This window comes from Astatotilapia calliptera, chromosome 3 (assembly GCF_900246225.1).
Source record: "Astatotilapia calliptera chromosome 3, fAstCal1.2, whole genome shotgun sequence".
Classification (NCBI taxonomy): domain Eukaryota; kingdom Metazoa; phylum Chordata; class Actinopteri; order Cichliformes; family Cichlidae; genus Astatotilapia; species Astatotilapia calliptera.
In genome coordinates, this window is record NC_039304.1 from 24,716,526 (window position 1) to 24,739,266 (window position 22,741).

Below are 22,741 nucleotides of genomic sequence, written 5' to 3' on the forward strand. Positions count from 1 at the left end.
TTTCCCCCCCACCCAAAAATCAAACATTTAACCCCAAATGAAATGTTTGATTCATGACCTACAGAGGACATCAGCCATGATGTTCTCTAAGCCCTTTTTGTACCGGCTGTCAATGTTGAAGTCCTGGAGGAGTAAGGACCAGCGCATAAGGTAAAACAGGAAACACATAACAGTCACGCCTAAAACAAAACACTAACAACATCGAATCGTAACAAAGCCTTTTCATCTTAGTTAGCTGGCAGAGAGTTCAATGGTATGCAACAGATGTACTACTGACTTGCTCTCACAGTCTTTGAACTTTGTTGTGAGAAACTGTGTTTCTTGGCTTCCTGATTCAGGTTTATGCAGCACAGATGCTTCGTGTGATTTTGCTGAATGAACACTTTAGTCATGGTTTGTAGTGTTTGGCTTTCCATCTCCAATGTGACTCATTACGGTGTGATATTTTTGGTTGCCAAGCTGTGTATGGAGGTGATTTTATAGCTTTGAAATTAGATGGGAATGTATTGTGTTTTCTTAAGAGCAGAAAACCAAGGGGAAAGTTTAAAATGTGGTGAAGCAGTTAGGCAGGGAGGTTTCTAGTCAGGGTCAAGGTCCCAATGTACCCTCTGCAGTGGTTGCATCACTCAATTTCATGCTATCATCAAGCACATGCAGTCATTTATACCCACCATTAAGGCACAAGAAGCCGCTACAGTAATTTCCTAAATGACAGCTGTCACCACTCAGACAATGTTACATCAGACATGCTGATACGGAGGAGAAGTCAAAATCACAAATCAAGACTTGTCAAGACAAGTTGCAAAAATCAAGAGGTGCATGACTGGCTCACATGACACAAGTGACGTGGCTAGCATAGTGAAGGGCCTGGGACAGGACCTTTCTGTGAGGAGTGTCACGGTTCTCTCCATTTCTCCCCTTTTCTGCATTGGTACTGTCTGGCTTCTCCAGCTTCCTCCCAAACTCTAAAGACATGCAGTTAGTGGGGTTAAGTTAACTGGTGGTTGTAAATTGCCCATAGGTGTGAATGGTGGTCTGAGGTACCCTAAAGATGATCCAAAAGTCACACAGACGCGATGGGAGTTTAGCAACAATTATATTTACTCGAGACGTTCGTGAGTGTGTTCTGCTCTATTTATATAAATAAATTGCAGCTTAGATGTGTTTTTTCAAAGGTGATCTAAGCCTGAGAGCTGTTTCCACACCATGTGCCCGGAGAGGGAAGAAGGCCTGAAGTTTAGGAGCCATATGGGAATTGATACTTTTCTCTGTCTTACTTACTCCTGTCTATTTCCACATGTATGCGGACCTGGGCCGCTGGCTGATCTTACTCTTGGTCAGTCTGAGGGGTTTTTTTCTTCTTTTGACTTTCTAGAGTAAAAAGGCTGTGAAGGTTAACTGTTTCAGGCAAAAGTGTTGGTGAGGAAATGGCTTCATTCAATAGGAGCATGCTGTCAGTAACTCAGTATTTCAGGCTTGTTGTTATGTATCAAGTCTAAGAAAAGGTGCTGAGGGTGTCATTTGGGGTGTTGTGGAATTTTCTAAATAAAGTCTGCAACACAAAAAAGGCTGTGGTCAAGCTACTTCTTACTACGTGCAGGACAACACACATACACATCAAAACATAACAGGTTCACAGCAATGAGCGTTCTAACCATGGGGCGTCGCAGCGCCCCTTTCATACCATCGCACAAACTCTGTGTATCTTTTAGATGCAACAGTCTTTTGTCCAACCCGGGCTATTGCTGAACAAAGAAGACTCCCATTATCTTTTCCCAGGCCAGCACCTGGCACTGACCCTGAGCTTCATCTGTCTGAGCAAAACAGTTAGCAGATAGCATAGTGAACATCATTAGGCAGCTAAGCAGTTTTCACAAGGTCATGCTGACACATACTTACTTCATCTTACGCATGCAAAGGTTATACAGAAATCATACAGTGAAATTCTAACCGCCTAAATCTAAATGTGAGGGTTAACTTTAATTTTCCCATTACAGGGTGTTGAGATTTTAAATGGACTAACAATGAGGTGGAGTTGTTTCTGCGAGTAACACAAAAGTACAAAGTTGCAAAAGCGAGTGAGAGTTAAAGAATTTGAGGAAAGTTATCTGGAGCCTGTACAGACTGATGTTAATAGAGCTTTCAAAATTCAGAGGAAACTGCTGTATAATGCCCTTTTATCTTTAGTTAATTGGTCACATGACTAGGGAGTGTCTGCCTCCATGCACGCTGTGCTCACTCTACCAGTTCTACCTCTCTCTCTCTCTCTCTCTCTCTCTCTATCCTGTGTGTGTGTTAGTGTGACCTACTGACCTATGACCTACTTAAATGAATAAAAAGTATAATGCTTTGCTAACGCTTATGCGGCGAAATCCCTAAGGTTATAATAATGTATTCCCACAATGGGCATTTACAGGAGATTGTGGTGGAGCAGGATTCCAGCACAGACGAAGGAAACAAGTCTGCTGATGGTGGACTCTCTGTATCACCTGACCAAGCCTTTTGCTTAAACATAACACGGGCTGAGAAGCAAGATGGACGAGATTGTTTTTGTTACATCCAGCATTTGTGAGGCTAAAGATCAACAAGACAAGGTCTAGTTCATCCACTCCACTGCCTGTGTCGGTAAGCATCCCTCCCTTTTGCATATGGCATTGAAATGTGAACACTACCCACCGTTCACCACAGCGAACATTTGTCGTAATTCCCCATACACTTGGCACACACACCAGCACAGCATTTCAGGAGCGAACTCACTCTGATATGCGCGTGATATGATTGTTTATATGTAAGGGGAGCATTTACAGTTAAACATGTTCTGGAAATCCAATTCAGGTTCAACACTTAGGTCACATAGAAACATCTCATTGTATCTTTATGTTGAGCTTTGAACTGTATCATCTTTGGATTTCTGTTCAAAAAAATGCAGGACTGTAACTGAAACTTCCACTCACTAACATGTCTGATTTCCATTTGCTTTCCCTCTGCAGCCATCAGAGTCCTCTCACTAGACATGGATCACAGTTAGGGATGGGTATTGATAAGATTTTTCACGATTCCAATTCCATTTTCGGTTCTGTTTAACAATTCGATTCTTTATCGATTCTCTTATCGATTCTTTTTAAAAAGGAGAACACTAAGGTCGATTAGCTTAGAAACTTTGTTTTAGATCTTCTCTTTGAACAAGATAGAAATTTAGGAGTAACATGGCCTTACAAACCCAACAGTGAGATCTTAGAGATCACAAGGGCCTACGGGCTCTTCAATGGGGTGCACAGGGTATCCCGAAAAAAAATCTAAAATGTTTAAAATTAATAAATAAATTGTTTCTTCTAGTAGCAATAACAAAGTATAACATAAATTATTCTGTTAGCAATTACACAAGAATATCCAGTATGTCCACTGCACAATTAAACACACATTCACTTACCAGAAAATCGCGAGTGGCATCTATTGTGGCAAATAGGTGCAAGGCAAAGCTGGTGTTTGTTGAGCAAATGCTTTTACATATTTCGTAGCTGTTATCCTCCCTTAAATGACAATATCTACTTTGCAAGTTATTGACAAATCTGTCCTGTTGTCATCCTTCTTCGATAAAGTATAACCAACTATTGAGCCGTTTGAGCCACCATATGTTTCCTGCTCAAGTAAATGGACGCTCCGCAACGGTTGGTGACGTCATTCGGGGCGGACTGAAAATCGATATGGGAATCGTTTGATTCTCTGACCACCTACATGTGAGTTCCTGCATTTCGTGTTATGTCTCTGCTCTGTCTTTCCCTGCCTGTTCACATAAATGCATAAAAGGATGAGGACATCAGAGTAGCCATGCAAACAAATAAATAAATGCCCCCAAATAAAAATAACTTTCCTTTAATTAAAGAAGTCGCAGTTGAACTACCACTGCTGTATGCCTCTGTTGTCCACATTAAAGCCTGCACATTACTGCATCTTTTTACCATAATTTCAGTGTTAATTCCCTGAATTTCATAGCAAATCCAGGTTCTACTTCACTTGAGTGACCCCATATTTTGGGATTTGCTCTGATTAACAAGGTTATTTTAATGAACGAAAGCTGCTTTGAGCTGTTTCTTTATCAGTGAGGGCCGGTGATGGGAAACATCGGCGTTACTAATGGCGTTACTTTTTTCAGTAACGAGTAATCTAACTAATTACTATTCCTATCGTTACAACGCCGTTACCGTTACTAACAGGAAAATGCGGTCCGTTACTATTTTTCAACAAACAGACGGTTGAAACTGTGTTCAGCTTATCGCATCTTATATCAGTTGCACGGAAGTAACAGGCTACGTAAGTAATCTGGACGCAACAGCTTTAAGCAGCTGCGCGCTCCCGCGGACGATAATCACGATCACTGTCTAGCACAACACCTGGAGCTCGGGGCAAAACAATCGCATGAGTGCTGCTGTTTGACTGAGGAAGAATAAAGTAGTCGTGGTAAGCCAATCACATGACCACTTAAAGACAAAGCAACAAGGTGATAGATACCAGTTTTTAAATTGTGTCGGCAGGCCAAACAAGGCAAAGTAAATATTTTTTAAAGGTGAAATGTGGGGAAAATCCAAAGTAGTTAAAAATGGCCAATTATACCCTGGACCCCAGAGGGTTAAATGTTTTTTAGTAGTAACGCAATAGTTACTTTTCAAGTAATTAATTACTTTTAGAATATTGTAACTCAGTTACTAACTCAGTTACCTTTTTGAAGAAGTAACTAGTAACTATAACACTGGTGAGGGCACAGTTCCATTTTCTTTTGTGTGTGTAAAATTTGGAAAACTCCAACTGTAAGATATAAGCATTTTAGTTACAATAGCATTCATCTTTATTTGAACCCAACAAAAATGCTTTGGGGGCAATTATGAGACAATTTGCTATTGTGTCAGCAATTTGACATTTAAATTACTTACTTACAAATAACTATTTAAATATTTTAGACAGTATCAAGGTTCTTATTTATAACGGTACGAAAATGCTGCTTCTCCTTGACTCATTTGATGTTTAACTTATAAATTTCTGGACTCTTCAACAAAACAAAAGCTCTGATGCCATCACAGTGGGCTTTGAAAACTGCTTTTCGAAGCTGCTGATAGCCAGCATTTTTTCCTTGTGTCCTCTCACCAGCAACTTGTGGGTTCTTGTGTTATTGCTGTGTCTGAATGCCAGAAGGTGGGTCCTGTTTACATGATTTTGTGTAAGTCAAATGCTTTTGCGTGTATTTGTTCCCTCGTGACTATGCTAATGCTATCTTACGCTAACACGCTATGTAAGCTACTAAGCTAGTTAATGCTAATTATAAACCTTGTGTAATTGTTAAAGTTGTTATACACGTGAGTGTTGAATACAGTTTCCATCTGGAATCTCTGTGCTAGAATTATGTTTGGACGTGTTGAATGTTTGACGCACACAGTACTGATAGTTGCTTCATGTGCCATTACTACAGACCACAGCTGAATATATCTGCTAAACTTGGAAGCTCCGTGTTCTCCAACCATACCTTGCCACGCTAAAGCAGCTAAACTTCTGGAGACAACATTCTATCCATTTTATAAATTGTCTAATTAATTAGCAAATAATTAGAAGTAGTTAAAAACAAAGGCATACTAGGTGTGAATGTGTGAATGAAAGTGAGTGCGAATGGTTGTCTGTCCCTGTGTGTTAGCCCTGCGACAGACTGGCGACCTGTCCAGGGTGTACCCCGCCTCTCGCCCTATGACAGCTGGGATAGGCTCCAGCGCCCCCCGCGACCCTGAAAAGGATAAGCGGAAGCGAATGGATGGATGGATGGATGGATGGATGGATGGATGGCACAAAATGACTTACCGGAGGAGCAACAGCGCTTGACAATAAAGTATACGAGTGCACAGGTGATTGTGACTAAAAGGATCGTCACTGCAACGCTGATTACGATGTTTAGAGTGCAGGATCTCAGGTATTCATCTGAAATGATTAAAAAAAGAGATTTAATGAGAAAATCAAGATCATTTTACACAAAGAGACACTGGCATTATTTATTTTTTGAAGGTGCTTTTTGATGCACTTTTATTCTGCAAAATGTAACATTTAGAATAATTACAAAAGAATAATGAAATCTAAGTTTTATGCAGTCCAGCTGATTCAGGTGTTAAGCTTACCCGGTATGTAAAACTCTGAGTCCCTAATCTGGTTTATCTCAGGCTGCTGGACTCTGCAGATGACCCTGTGATTAAAAAGACACACCTTTAGGTTTCATTCACAGTTTTGTCCTGGAAAAAGAAAACTGATGTGCACTTTTTGTCATAGCTTATGCATGACTGCACTAATGCAGTGACTTGATATCACATTCCCATTTGGATGAAGTAAATGACACAGATAAAATGAGATCTGAGGTCTTGAACTTTAGGCATTAAAATGATATTAAACCTGTTGGTAGCAGTATGCAAAGTCACTCTTCTTGTAACTGTCAGACACCCTGGGGAGTTTCCATCTCTCTTTGGGTCTTCAGCACTGATCTCATTTCCCTGATTGTCAAGAAATGTAATCCTAGGCTCAGGGAACCAGCACTTGGCCTCACACTGCAGAGTCAGTCCTCCTCCAACACCAGGAACAACATAGAGTTTCGGCTCAGAAACGGCACCTGTAAAAACAAGAATTATTCAGGGTGTGGCCTTTGAACCTTCCAGCAAACATTATTACAAAAATTTTCACTGTGGAAAATACTTTAATGTCAAATATTATCTGAGGTTTGTGGATCAAAGAAATCATTAAAGAATCTGCATGTTCTCCTAAGAACATTTGGCAAAGACGATTGGGAAAAATCTGCAGATAATTGGTTACCTTTGCTTAGAATAAAGAATAGAAAGGAGAAAACCTCAGACTATTTCATTAAATAATAAATCATTTAATCTGACATTCACAGTAAAATCTGTGCACTCCTCACACCCTCCTCGGAGTCTTTAGGGAAACCTAAACCAAAATGTGAGGCTTGTGCTGACCTCCAAAGTGGAGGAAAGGATAAATACAGTACTGCACTTTGAGTTAACATACCTACAAACAGCTCCAGCCTTGTGATGACTTTCTTTTTCCTGTTCCTCCGAATTGCACACTGGTAGTTTCCACTGTCATTTAGCTGCACATTGGATATCACCATTGACAGGTTTCCGTCGTGAAGTTTGTGCATGATGAGGTTTGTTCTGTACTGAAAGACTGGATTCTTCATCTCGAAGGTCTCACATCCATCCCGGTACAGGAAGGCAGTGTTTGGAAACAGACCCTCTTTAGTCCACTCCACTGTTGGCACCTCACTGTTGATGGTGGTGATGCAGGGCAGGAGGATAGTTTCACCGACAAAGGCAACGATCTTTGGTCCAGTATCCACTAACATTATTCCTGTGAATAAAAAAAAAAAAACAGAATATGTGTGGCAACTAATTACTGTGTTTTTCCTACAGTCAAAGAACTGGATCTACTAATATAGTTTACACGTGCAGCAACAGTATTTCTCAATGCTATAGAACTCAAAACACCCAAGTTAACAACATTAAAACAAGTTAAAACATTTGTGTACAGCTTGATAGACAAACCAGCTTTAGCCTCTGTAGATGGTACATCTCTACATGACAACAGCAGGAGTGATTTTTTTTTTTTAAATGTATTTATTATTATCACTCATTGAAATTTTGTTGAGGTTTAACTTTTGCAGTTGAGCCTACTTCGATGGGTCTGCCAACACTGGCAGCTATTTCCAATAGGCTAGGACTCAGTTGAAGTAATTGTATAAAGAAGATCTCTTGGCTTCTTTTAGGGCATTTATCCCTCAAATACCTATTGTGTAATACAGTTTATTGATGCAGTTTGCTAAACAGAATGCTAGCATTTAGCATTTATTTAGCAATCAAATTTGGTCAAATCTGGCTCCAAAAATACAACATTGTTTACAGGCGTAAACATTAAAGCTTTGAAAGCCCAAAAGCAAACAGTGGGATGATTTTTCTCCCAGAATAATGGATGCCATTATTATATCAAAACATGAAACTGCTTGGTACCTGTACACTTCTCCTCCATTCCTCAGTCAAACTGTCTAAAATAATCTGGTCTTCTGTACCTGCACAGGTATATCAGCTCGAATAACCACCTTTCATTCTTCATATTCTCCCCCCCCTCTTCTTTTAACTAAGATGTTGGACTCTTACAGTGAAAACATAATAGGCCTATATAGATAGGATGAAATGTGTGTGTGCACAACATTTTCCTGTGCACTCACACTTGTTAGAAAGTAATGTGTGGCATCTTTAAGTGGGCAGAAGAGATGCACCGTGTTGTAAAATGCATCAGTTGCTGTTTTTGTGTTATTTTGACCTGCAGAGGTTAAAGGTGTTGAAGAAAGTCAGAAAAAAGTCTTGGCATGTGTTCAGTACAGACAGATTTAAAAGTCATGCTTGTAAAGTTAAAATGTCATCTACTTCCACTTTTTTTGTCATAGCTTATGCAATAAAGGAAATCCTGTGTAGTCATGTGAGACTGAGATCTTAAACTTGGTGCAGAGCATGACTCTAATGCATGCAAACACAAACGCTTGTTCAACAGAACCCAATGACAGTTAACACATCTATACAAAAAAACAACCACAGCCACAATCTATTTTTAATGCTCACAAAAAGGGATACAAAAGAATGATTACCTCACAGCTTGTGCTTTTAAAACCACCTTCCTGTAAATCTTTAGTGCAATTTGTACAGTAAATATACCAAAACTCTTAGTAAACATACAAAAAGAAGCATGAAACATGTGCTTAGTTACTGTGCATTGCATGAAGTCACAGTAAGTTATTTCTGAAGCCGTAGTTGTTTCCTGTAACACCTAAATTTGACAGCTGATATCAATCACTGTCTTACAAGATAATGTCTAAAGAAATGTTGCACAAAAAAGTAAAGCAACATATTTTTGGTACCTTTATAAGATAATTTGATTGTTGGTTTGTGTTCTTATAATAAATGAACTAATGTAGAAGGACTTCCTTTCAGTTTTTATGGCTCCGTGCAAGACAAATGTAATAAATAAACAGCCAGCACAGTGCATCACATGGTTCAGTCACATGGACGTACAATATGTGAATCAACCACAGACAGCATATTAAAGATAATATGGCCTTCCTGGCCTGAAAAGTGACGGTGTTATGGGACTGCCATTCTTCTTATGGAGGGCAAAAAGAAGTTCGGTTGCATAGGTGTGTGGGAAAACAATGCATGGTGCCCCATGTCCTCAGATTTACAACCTTTTTTTCTCCTTTTTGTTTCTTAAAAATGAAAGTCAAGCATTAACTGTAAAAACCTGCTAGGCATATCACTTTTACACAAATATTACCAGAAACCATGAAACAGTGTGGATGTGTTTTCAGTTCTGCCTGATTGAAACCACCTCAAACACACAGTCAATAGAAGTTGAAACAAGTAGTGAGAGCAGTAATGACTACAGTCATATCTAAGAGGTGCAGCAGCAGAACAGCTGAGATAATCCATCCACAATATAAGTTTAGTCATTGATATACTGCTGCATGAGCTGGGCTGTAGTCACATCGTAAGGATGTAAAAACTGAGCTTTAAAATGAACAGTGGTAATAAAAACATAGGGTGACAGTGATCACTGACTTTTTCAGATTAAATAAAACAAGATACAAAGAATTAACCATTAACCGTGTAGTCCACTGTATATGGGCATATAAATGGACAACGGGCAGAGGCAGCTACTACACTGATATTCTCTCCATTTCAGCTGATTTTATAACAAATATATTCTCGTGTGATCTGCACAGTAATTCGTGGGAAAGTCACGCGACACAAAACACTCCCACGGGACTGTAGAAATCCTACCTCTACAAGAAGATAGGACCACGGCGAGAAGGAACGCAAGGACGTGCGTGGCCGAAGCACAGAAAAACGACCTGCCGGATCCACGGGTGTGAAATAAGGACTGAAAAAGGACCCAAACTCTGTTAACCTGCTCCATGCTTCCTCTCTAGAGGGCAGCCTGAGGCATAATGATGTGCAACAGTTCCAACTGTATTTCATTCACAAAACGGGAAGTGGGTGGGTTCATGACGGTGTGAATGTCATCATGCACTCTTGTTTTGTTTTTTAATGTATTTGTAGTTTAGGAGATCATAGTCATTGTGCTCTCTTAAACTACACCCAGATAAGATTCAAATGCAGTACAAGATAAATCTGGCTAAATGAAAACAAACTCAAAAAAGACAATAAGGTCTGCTGCTTCAAGTCAAACAGTGAGTGAGTGAACTGAAAGTGCTTCCTTTCATCATGCCAAACAATACAAACAGCTACAAAAGTAGTTTTGTAATGCTGAATGTGCTGAAACTGACAACTTGTTATCATAGATTGTAATTTTCTAATTCACATCACATTTCATATGAAACCCTTTGGGAAATCGTCCAGTGTCTCAAAAAAAAAAAAAAAAAAAGCTAAAAGGAATATCTTAAAGACACAAACCCCCAAATTTAAGACACAAAAAGGTCGCCCAGCAGATGATGTAGACAGGATTAACACAGTCACACAAATCTTTGCTCTTTGTTGCTCTTTGTCATGCTGAATAGTGGTACTGACACGTACTAGTCCTCGGCTTCCTTCCTTCCCCTTAGCATAAAGTCTGCAAACAAATATAACTCAAAGCAACAACAAAAGGATGTACAGCACAGCCACAAACCACATCCACATTGTAAGTAGTCATCTAATGTCTTTGATATTAGACAAAGACATTAGATGACTTTGAGGTCTGGTCTCTTATATAAAATTAACAGGGCACATGTCCCTCAAAGAAACTATTAACCAGAACAACTAGAACCAATTATTGAGCTGCTGATTAAAAAGTATAATATTTGTAGATGTAACCAGAAAACCTTAAAAAATCTCAAGATTAAATCAGGAGGCCGATGAGAACATAACGCTATCATATTATTTATCACAACATTAACAGCACTTAAGGAAATCCTGTGTGGTCATGTGAGGCAGATTTCTCATACTCGTCACACAGCATGAGTCACATGCATGCAGAACACAAACACATCTTGCAAACCTTTTTAAGTTTTTCAAGAGGACTGAGTGACAGTTATGGGAACATCAGTTAAAAAAAGGAGAAGAAGAAACACAACCACAATTTATTTTTAGTACAAAAAAGGGATACAAAGGAATCATCACCTGATAGCTTGTGCTTTTAAAATAACCTTACTGTTAATCTTTACCACAATTTTTACAGTAAATGCCATGAAACTTTTGGTAAACCTACAAAAAAACAAAAGCCAAGAAACATGCTTTGTTACTGTGCATTGCATGAAGTCATGCTAAGTACTGTAATTTTGAAGCTCTGGTCATTTCCTGTTTACACTCAAACAACAGCAGTACAGTCATTTGACAGCTCATATCAGTCAGTGCATTTCAAGATGAAGTCTACAGAAAATTTGTGTGTGAGAAGTAACTCATGTAGTAGCACTTTATGTTATTTGCTGACATATAGCCCGTGTGATTATGTTCACATCTGAATCTGTTAATAAAAAATATGACTGAATACAACAACTTTAACATTCATATTGTTGTATTTTATGCTATCGATACAAACAAATGATTCATCCAGATAAGATACCAGTGATCTCAATAAAATGTGGCTACTGATTCTATTAAAGTGAAAGTGCTCATTACACGGACACACTTCTTTACGTCTCTAGGGATGGGTATTGATAAGATTTTCACGATTCCGATTCCATTTTTGATTCTGTTTAATGATTCGATTCTTTATCGATTCTTTTTAAAAAAGGAGAACACTAAGGTCGATTAGCTTAGAACTTGTTTATATCTTCTCTTTGAACAAGATAGAAATTTAGGAGTAACATGGCCTTACAAACCAACAGTGAGATCTTAAGAGATCCACAGCCTACGGCTCTTCCATGGGTGTCACAGGGTCCCCAGGAAAAAAAATTGTAAATGTAAAATAATAAAATAAATATTCTTCTGTAGCAATAACAAAGTATAACATAAATTATTCTGTAGCAATTACACAAGAATATCCAGTAATGTCCTGCCTACAATTAAACACGTTCACTTTAAATCGGGGCATCTGCTGTGGCAAATGGCTTCAAGCCTTTTACCACAAACTTAGTCACAGCTCGGTGACGTTCGTCTATCCTGGCCTGAAAGGAGACGCTACCGGTAGACTGCAGTGAGAGCTGCCAGCATCTGAGCCAGACTCTGTCTGTCCTCTCTCATCACGGTCACCCTAAATGCACAGTAATGGCAGGTTTTGTAATAAGGCAGATCGCCGCTAACATAATATGCACTGTTAGTTGATTATTTACCTGCCGCTTTAACGGGAGAGGACGTGCCAAACTTTACCGCTGCTGCTGGGTTGAGATTCACGAGTCCGGAGCGGAATTAAAAACACGCACATTCATTTAAGGTCATCAACGTGTTTTTTGCATATTCGTAGTGTTTCCTCCCTTAAATGAAATATCTACTTGCAAGTATTGCAAGTTGTCCTGTTGTCATCCGTTCTCGTAAAGTAAAACCAAACTTTTGAGTGTTTGAGCCGCTTAGGTACCATGTTTCCTGCCGGGTAAATGACGCTCCGCAATGTGGTGACGTCATTCGGGGCGACTGGAATCGATAAGGGAATGTTTGCAAAAAATGTCCAAACAATTCCAAGTGAACTGAAACAGTGGGAATCGGTTCTCAACAAGAACCGGGTTTCGATACCCATCCCTAGTCTCTAGCCTGTTATACCTTTGCCTGTGCATTTTCATTTTTCATTATTTTCCTTTGCAATGCTGATTATGGTAAAAGTGGCAACTTTATGTGTTAACAGAGACTGTGTTTTGTTTTGTTTTTTAGAGCACATTATAAGAAGAGACTCCTGTGTCTTCTCAACTATACAAAAGGTCACAAAAGGTCCACCCAACAGATGATGTAGACAGCATTAACACAGTCACATAAAAAATGTCAAAGCAACAACAACAGACCTTTGCTTTTGTTGTTTCATTCTGGACTGTGGTGCTGACACTCACCAGCCCTCGGCCTCCTTCCTTCTGCTTAGCGTACACCCTCAGGGCGCTGGAATTTGGGTGAAACCCTCCATGCACGGTCAGGAGTTTTCTTGTCTTGATGTTTCTGGCATTTATCTCCTCATTTGGCCAACTTATTATCCCGGTGAGGTATCTGATCACTGTCATGGCGTAGGTGTTGATTGCCCAGATTTTGTTCTTCCCGTTTTAGCTTACTCCTCAGACTTGCTTTACTCTCTGAACATACTTGGTGGGTTGCAGCTTTCCTAGAGGCCTATTCATGGTTTCAGTTTACCTGTAGGATTCTCAGGTACTTGTAGTTGTCCTTGATGTCTGCAATGTTGCCTTATGGTGGTGCAGTCCTCCCCAATTCTGACTACCGTCTTCATTACCATCTGACTACACTTCTCAAGTTCAAATGACAGTGTCTCTTTCACTCCTGCATACAGCTTCCTGTCATCCATGTAGAGGAGGTGGGTGGAGATTGCTCCATTCTGGAGTCGGTATCTGTAGCCAGTCTTACGACCAGTCTGGTCTTGCAACTCCAAGCAACAGCTGTATCAAGAGCTGGTGTTTTGCCCCTTTGGTGTTCCTTCCAATTTCTTTCTGTGTTGAACATATTGAGTTATGTACCTGTTCTTAAAGCCCTGTATCACACACACATACATGTATATCCATCCATCCTTTTCTTAATTATCCAACTCAGGGTCACATCTGCCACACGTGCACTGCATGTAGTTTCTAATGTTTCACTTTGGGGATCTGGTCTTATATAGAGCGTAGTATCATGGAAGTCCTTTGAAGAGGAAGAAAAAAACCGAAAAAAGGAAGAAAATAAACAATTACCAGAACAAGCAGAATAAATTTTTGATCTGCTGAAAAATGTAGGATATTTAGATATAAAGCCGAATTTTAAAAAGCTGAATATTAAATCAAGAGGTCGATAATAAAATGCAGTTATTCATATCCTACCACACGGTTGCGCTGTTTTTGAGTAAATAAGCCAACCTTTAATTTCACGGAGCTTGAAATCTTAACAGTAATGCGTTATTAGTGCTAACTTTTTATTATTTCAATTATAGTCACATCTACAGTGCTTATTAAAACTTAAACAAACATAAACCATTGTGCAGCTTCACGACCAAAAGGCCATAGACCTGCTGTAGATGCAGTGATGAGTGAGTTAACCTCTGTCAGTCATTCAAAGCGTGCTGTCGATGGTTTCGAGAAAATACGATGGCTGTTTCCTGTTAATCGCACACAGTGAATCATTTTCAGCATGAAAAGTTACTCATAGGTTGGAACAAAACAGAGGGACACTGGATGAGGTAAAACATCAGTTTTACTGTAATAAGTGTTGTATGTTTAAAACAGCCTAATATCGTTTCAAAATAAAAATTTAAACATGAAACCATAATAATTTTCTCCTAAATCCTCTTCCTCTGATGCAAATGTGAAACTGTTTAAAAATCCTATTAATCAGCGGTGCCACCTTTGTCGTTCGCTGGTTTCTGAGTTTGTTACTTCACTCTGTCTCTCTCCCAATAACAATAAAATAATTTTTTTCTAATGGATGTGAAAATATTATGCAGTTTTTTTTACAGTTCATGAACTCCGAGTAATCTGGCTGTCTGCGAAGTTACTCGTCTGTCTGACGCAATCAAATGCTGACATAAGTCTCTGCAAAACTTACTGTCACCTAACATTACAGTTCCTCTCCTTTGTCAGTGGACTGAAGTGTATGCCTACATTTATATCTTTATAAGCATTGGCAGGCACTGACCCCATTTTTCAAAGACAAGGCTCGTCTTTTTGAATAGAGTCCAGAGCAGAGAAGAAATTTCTCCCTCTTATATGTTTTGTCTATGCCTATGGAAGCTTGTGATAAGAAATGTCATCTATGAAACAAAATTTCCTTTTTTTGCTGTTGTTGTTTTTGATCAGTGGTGGAAACAAGCTTGTTATGTTGGTTCTGCGTCCTATGAAACATGTACAGTCTTGTAAGTTGAGCCCATTGACATTAAACTAGCAGTTACCACTAGTCTGGCATCGTCGCTGAACAGGGATTAAAAACTGGGACATGAGTCAAAGATAAAATGTTTGCTCGTTTAAATATGCTGGAAAAAAACAGTTTCAACAGGATTTATTCATTTATTAACAGCTTTGTCTTTTCATGACCAGTTAAGTCTCCAAGAAATTATAGACATAGACAGAAAGTCCAGCAGTAGAGATATTATAAGAAGACAAACATGGACCAAAAACAAGCCTTAATAGAAAAGTTGACCTGTATAGGAGAACACAGCAGCAGCAAAGGTGGAAGTATAATGTGCTTTCTTTATTTCACATGATGTTAATGTGATGGATCGGTGTTCTTATTTGCATATGCTTAGATCGACAGATGCTTAAATATTTCCACAAAACTTCATTTCAAAACCTCTGGGTTACAGATGAATGAAATCAATTTAGCACTGAAGCTTCCTTCAAACCACCATGGCTCCTGTAAGGAGGAAAGGAATGGTTTCATTTTGTCTCTTTTCCATTTATTTGTGCAACCCCTGGAAAATTCTGGGGTAGATAAGGGCTGTGACTCTGTAATGGGATTTTTAAATTAAGTTTGGAAGAAAAAAAAAGTTGATTCATTTTTTTATACAAATGGAAAAGTCAACATACACTCAGTTTAAAGTGTCTGAAGGATAGGACATACAATATGCATACAACTAAAAGAAGCTTAAAATGAAAGGTGTTTTGTCTTTCATATTTTTGTATTATTCCAATATCAGAATAATCAAAAGCAATAAAAATATTGAGACACAACTTCAAGTATGTTACTTTACACATTATACACATACAAATGAAAGATAAAATTATTTGTAAAAGTGTAAGGTTTCCCATGAAACTGACTGATGTAGTATCCAAAAGAGAATGAAATTAAAAAAGAAACCTTTTCATGTGGGGAAAAAGCGCATTTTCATCTTTAGCTGCTCTTCCCAAGTTTTTTTTTAGTAATCTGTCATTTTGCATGAGATTTGTTATGACTGGGAAACTCTTGAAATAATTTGACAAGCAAAAAAAAAACCAAACAAAAAAATCATAAGATGAATCCATAAAGAAAATAAAGCATGTCACAGACCTGTTTCTTGCACTGAATCATTTCACATCTTGGGATTATAATTTTTCTCAGAAGTATTTTTATGTAGTGGCATTAATAATTTTATTAACTTTTGATACTATCATTATTATAACTACTACTGCTACTAAATTCTAATACTATTATATTGATGTGTTATTGATGTCCCCGGACATCAGATGAATCTATCAGGGTACTGTAGTGCAGTTTAGACCTGTCAGCGAAGGTGTTGCTGCGCTGAGGCGCATGTGCACCACCTGCACCAGACCAGGACACACGCATGCTTTTTGAACAGGAAGATGTTTTCTTTCTTTTGAATCTGAAGGACTTCTGAATGACACAGCACGATTCTTTGCTGAAAAAGCAGAAGTGTCACAGCTGTTTCTTTTTATCTGCGTGCCAGATGTTGGATTTTGTCCTGAAACGGCAGGTGTGGAATACCTGGTCTGTGTTAAGCTGATTGGATGGTTTCTGTTGGTTTGAAGCCTCCGGTTTCAGGTGGCTGATGGTGTGGGGAGACTTTGCTGGGGGTGGGATAACAGGGTTTGGGGTGCTTTGTGATGATCCCGAGGGCTGGCTAGACTGTTGAACACAACTCATCTTATCTTTCTCAAGGCCTGATTTTTGTCTTCTCACTGTATGAACACAAAAAGTGAATAAAAAATCACTTGTTTGGCAATTTTTTCTTAAATCTTGACCATTCTATCGATCAGTGCAGACATACACACACACACAAATATAATTTAAATTAATATATTTAGACTGAGCATTAGATTAGGCAGGCCACAAATTCAGGCCAAATTAACTCAAAATCCAGGACCATCACCTGCTGTCACTGCCAGGCTACAACAAATGATCACTTATCTAATCAAATTGGTCAATCTTGTTTACAGCACATTTTTAAGCTCTTTTACCCGGCCTGCTTCTTCTGCAAGCCACTTTGCAACACACCACATCCCATTTCCTTATTCTAATACCTAAATTAATGTCAAATATGTTTGTGATAGTCCTGGCTAAACTACCACTACTGCTCTTAGTGTATGAATTATATATTTTCTCTGTTGTCTGCACTTTGCTGCATTTGTTTATTGTAAAGATTTTTAGTGTGAAGAGGTTTTGATTGAGAACTTACTGTAGCTATACAGTCCTTGTAAAAATAAGAAAGTTAAATGTAAAAAGAGGTTTGATTTTGTGTCAAATTAGTCAGTACAAACTGCCTCACAACGATCTGGTGTATCCTGAGATGTCCACATTATTGCTACATTTAACATTCTTATAGAGTGAAAACACAAACCCAGTCCAGCAAATAACTAAAAGAATCTCTGCAAACCTCCACCAGGTCAGCTCACAATGTCAGCAGTATTCACTTTAAGGTTGTAAGAAGGGCAGACATTATGTAGTAGTAGATGTTTGACAATATGTACTGATGTGTAACTAACCCGAGCTCATTATATAATATTACATGTCAGTATATTTGTCACTTAATGGGCAGTTCATTGTCTTTCTCTTGACAATATGTTCTTTAAAGATATAACATATATCTTTGTGTCCTTACAGTTTGAACGAAAAGCTGATGTGAAATGTAAAAGTGAGGTCAGAGGTCAATGTGATGTTTTCAATATCCTAATATCATTTCGTACATGTTGCCAATGCAAACTAAGGCAGTAGAAATTCAGGCAAATCAATTTCATGAAAGTTTAAGTTTTTTGACCTATATCAGTCTTTATATGTCCAAGGAATATTATTTTAAATCGCTTTCTGTACATTGGTAATAGACACCACACTCGTAAGAATTGTGGTTTCTAAATCACGCAGCTTTTTTGACCAATAAATCATTAAGTTGACCTTGAACACTTGGTGGATGTTAGCTGAATTTGAATAGATTGTTAACATGACGCCTGCAAAGCTTAATCAGAATTCATTAGAAACTTTTCAAGCTACTATGTTTACAGACAGAAAGAAAAGCACACAAACATTACCAGAAACACAACCTCCTTGACGGAGATAATTGCAACAGATCTGTTTTGTTTTTTGTTTTTTTAATATTTACATTCTGATGGCCAAATAATCAGTTAAATAATTAATTTTAAAACACATTATTAAAAAAACAGACTTACCATAACGCTGACATTTCTTGACTAAAAAGGCAATGACTGCTGTTACAAAGATCCTCACGACAACAGCGAAGGATGTCAGTGCAGGATCTCAGGCTTTCACCTGAAACTCAACATTTGAAGATTAGGATAATAAAATTTTGCAAAAATGACACAAACAGGTGACGTAACTTCCATGTTGTAAAAGTTTACATTTAAAACAGAAGTGACATTAAAGAACACAGTAATTAGCAAATCTTAGATTAAAATTAATTACATTTTAAACAGTTTTCATATACATGTACAGTTTGCAGTGTTTTTTTAGAAAAGCTAGATGGATGTAAACAATAGACAAAAATATGTGTTTTATGTAGTTCAGCTGATCCAGGTGTGTTAAAGTGCTGGTGTACCTGGTATGTACATTTCTGAGTTCCTGGTCTGGGTTATCTCCGGATGGTGGACTCTGCAGGTGACTCTGTGATCGAAAGAAGCACCTTTTAGTTTTATTCACATAGTTTTGTCCTGGAAAATTAAAGCTCTCTGTACACTGATGATAATTTAACAACACAATCCCACCCAACTGAGGTAAATGAACCACATAAAACCAGAACTAAGATCTGAAACTTTAAATATTAAAATAATATGAAACCTTTTTGTAGCAGTCTGCAGAGTCACTCTTCTTGTGATTGTGAGACACCCTGGAGATTCCTCACTTCTCCTTGGGTCTTCAGCACTAATTTCACTTCCTTGATTGTCAAGAAATGTAATCAGAGGCTCAGGGAACCAACACTTACAGTGGGGCAAAAAAGTATTTAGTCAGCCACCGATTGTGCAAGTTCCCCCACTTAAAATGATGACAGAGGTCAGTAATTTGCACCAGAGGTACACTTCAACTGTGAGAGACAGAATGTGAAAAAAAAATCCATGAATTCACAAGGTAGGATTTGTAAAGAATTTATTCGTAAATCAGGGTGGAAAATAAGTATTTGGTCACCTCAAACAAGGAAAATCTCTGGCTCTCACAGACCTGTAACGTCTTCTGTAAGAAGCTTTTCTGTCCCCCACTCGTTACCTGTATGAATGGCACCTGTTTGAACTCATCATCTGTATAAAAGACACCTGTCCACAGCCTCAAACAGTCAGACTCCAAACTCCGCCATGGCCAAGACCAAAGAGCTTTCGAAGGACACCAGGAAAAGTATTGTAGACCTGCACCAGACTGGGAAGAGTGAATCTACAATAGGCAAGCAGCTTGGTGTGAAAAAATCAACTGTGGGAGCAATCATCAGAAAATGGAAGACATACAAGACCACTGATAATCTCCCACGATCTGGGGCTCCACGCAAGATCTCATCCCGTGGGGTCAAAATGATCATGAGAACGGTGAGCAAAGATCCCAGAACCACACGGGGGGACCTGGTGAATGACCTGCAGAGAGCTGGGACCAAAGTAACAAAGGTCACCATCAGTAACACACTACAACGGCAGGGAATCAAATCCCGCAGTGCCAGACGTGTTCCGCTGCTGAAGCCAGTGCATGTCCAGGCCCGTCTGAAGTTTGCCAGAGAGCACATGGATGATACAGCAGAGGATTGGGAGAATGTCATGTGGTCAGATGAAACCAAAGTAGAACTTTTTGGTATAAACTCAACTCGTCGTGTTTGGAGGAAGAAGAATACTGAGTTGCATCCCAAGAACACCATACCTACTGTGAAGCATGGGGGTGGAAACATCATGCTATGGGGCTGTTTTTCTGCCAAGGGGACAGGACGACTGATCCGTGTTAAGGACAGAATGAATGGGGCCATGTATCGTGAGATTTTGAGCCAAAACCTCCTTCCATCAGTGAGAACTTTGAAGATGAAACGAGGCTGGGTCTTCCAACATGACAATGATCCAAAACACACCGCCTGGGCAACAAAGGAGTGGCTCCGTAAGAAGCATTTGAAAGTCCTGGAGTGGCCTAGCCAGTCTCCAGACCTCAACCCCATAGAAAATCTGTGGCGGGAGTTGAAAGTCCGTGTTGCTCGGCGACAGCCCCAAAACATCACTGCTCTCGAGAAGATCTGCATGGAGGAATGGGCCAAAATACCAGCTACTGTGTGTGCAAACCTGGTAAAGACCTATAGTAAACATTTGACCTCTGTTATTGCCAACAAAGGTTATGTTACAAAGTATTGAGTTGTATTTTTGTTATTGACCAAATACTTATTTTCCACCCTGATTTACGAATAAATTCTTTACAAATCCTACCATGTGGATTCATGGATTTTTTTTCCACATTCTGTCTCTCACAGTTGAAGTGTACCTCTGGTGCAAATTACTGACCTCTGTTATCATTTTAAGTGGGGGAACTTGCACAATCGGTGGCTGACTAAATACTTTTTTGCCCCACTGTAGCCTCACACTGCAGAGTCAGTCCTCCTCCCACATCTGGAACAACTGAGAGTTTTGGCTCAGAAACAGCACCTGCAAAAGTAAGAATTTTTCAGGCTGTTGTCTGTGACCAACATCTCAGTTCAAATGTTCATAGAAAACTGTGGGAAACGATTAGGAAACCTCATCTGAGCTTTACGAGAGAGATACATAACTATTAATTATTCACGTTGTGGTCTTTGAACTTTTCAACCAACATTTCAGGTCAAATGTTTATACAAAACATTACATTACACACGCTTTACGAATGATGTGGGTGAAAATGTCCACAAAGAAACAGTTTAGCATTTGTCTACAGACAGCTGGCTTTACTTATAACATTTACTTATTTATTTACTTATAACTTATAGGGACAGAAATCTGTTGCTTCATTTTTCTGTTCTGATTTTTTGTTACATTCTTACTGGTTGTGCAGTTGGAGGACCACTGATGATGGTTCATACTCTCTCATAACTTCTTTAATTATAAACTATTCAATTTGAGCACAAAGGTTACCAAAAGACTGGATTCTTCATCTCAATGGTCTCACATCTGAATCAGTCAGAAAAGCTCATTTTTGATCAGTGACAGCGATAGTGAGGTGAACTGTCTGTATTGTTGCTTTTTGGCCCACACAGGATGATCTGCTCACCTGTGATTAACAGCATAAACAAATGTTAGTAGGGGTTAAACTAGATGTGGCAAATTTTGTCATGTTGGGCTTGTTCAATTCAATTCAATTTTATTTATATAGCGCCAAATCACAACAAAAGTCGCCTCAAGGCGCTTCATAGATACAGAGAAAAACCCAACAATCATATGACCCCCTATGAGCAAGCAGGCAAGCAAGCAAGGAAACTCCCTTTTAACAGGAAGAAACTTCCAGCAGAACCAGGCTCAGGGAGGGGCGGGGCCATCTGCTGCGACCGGTTGGGGTGAGAGAAGGAAGACAGGATAAAGACATGCTGTGGAAGAGAGACAGAGGTTAATAACAGATATGATTCCATACAGAGAGGTCTGTTAATACATAGTGAGTGAGAAAGCTGACTGGAAAGGAAAAATTCAATGCATCATGGGAATCCCCCGGCAGCCTACGTCTATTGCAGCATAACTAAGGGAGGATTCAGGATCACCTGGTCCAGCCCTAACTATATGCTTTAGCAAAAAGGAAAGTTTTAAGCCTAATCTTAAAAGTAGAGATAGTGTCTGTCTCCCGAATCCAAACTGGAAGCTGGTTCCACAGAAGAGGGGCCTGAAAACTGAAGGATCTCCCTCCCATTCTACTTTTAAATACTCTAGGAACAACAAGTAGGCCTGCAGTTAACTGCTAAAATTTAGATAATACAGACTCAAAGCAGCAAACATGACAGCACATTAATGTTTTATTAGGTGTGACTCAGTAGGAACAAAAGACATGTATTTAATATATTTTAATTTAAGTGTTTAGAAAACAAACAAATCTATGCTGGTTCAAAGTGAACGGTTTTTTTAAGCTGCATTATTGTTACATTACGTTATTTACATTATTGTTACTTATTTCTGTGCTTTCAAAATGTATTGAAATGAAAATAACTGCAAATCACTGTACCCCTTATTCTAACCTAAGACAACACAAAATGTCAGATTAATAATCTCTGTGATCCAAAAGTCTGCTGTAAACACTCAGTTCTCTTTGTATGACGTCAAAGAAAAGGGATCTTCCTAACATGGTCAGGCACACAGCTGTGGCTGTGAGGAAAAGCCCCACCAGCCTGCCAATCAGAAGAAAATTGGCTAAAATTGATCAAGAAAAGCTAAAAATGAAGGAATATTTTTGAAGTGGGCATCATGCAAAACTACTGTAGGAGACTCCAAGAATCGAAACATGGAGGCTGAAATGAGTATAGTAGGTCTGTTTTAATGTTTTAACTAAAAAATAAAGGATGAAATTCAGCAAAGGGCCCATATTTAAGAAACCACTCTGCTATGGACACACTGCTGTGGAATTAATATCTTTCAAAAGTTTTAATTGCACTGCTTTGTAAAGTATAATAGTTAAAAAAAAATAAC

The 22,741-nt window shown here is 38.8% G+C and overlaps 1 protein-coding gene across 1 annotated transcript; it reads right to left on the reverse strand.

Annotated features, from left to right (window-relative positions):
* Nucleotides 1-828: 828 nt before the first annotated feature.
* LOC113013833 (putative butyrophilin subfamily 2 member A3) lies at nt 829-7,381 on the reverse strand. Its single transcript, XM_026155033.1, has 5 exons — nt 7,045-7,381; nt 6,469-6,634; nt 6,153-6,217; nt 5,842-5,958; nt 829-965 (listed from the first exon to the last, which is right to left on the reverse strand). The coding sequence occupies exons 1-5, from the start codon at nt 7,379-7,381 to the stop codon at nt 829-831; spliced, it is 822 nt and encodes a 273-aa protein (XP_026010818.1).
* Between the last annotated feature and the right edge of the window lie 15,360 nt (nt 7,382-22,741).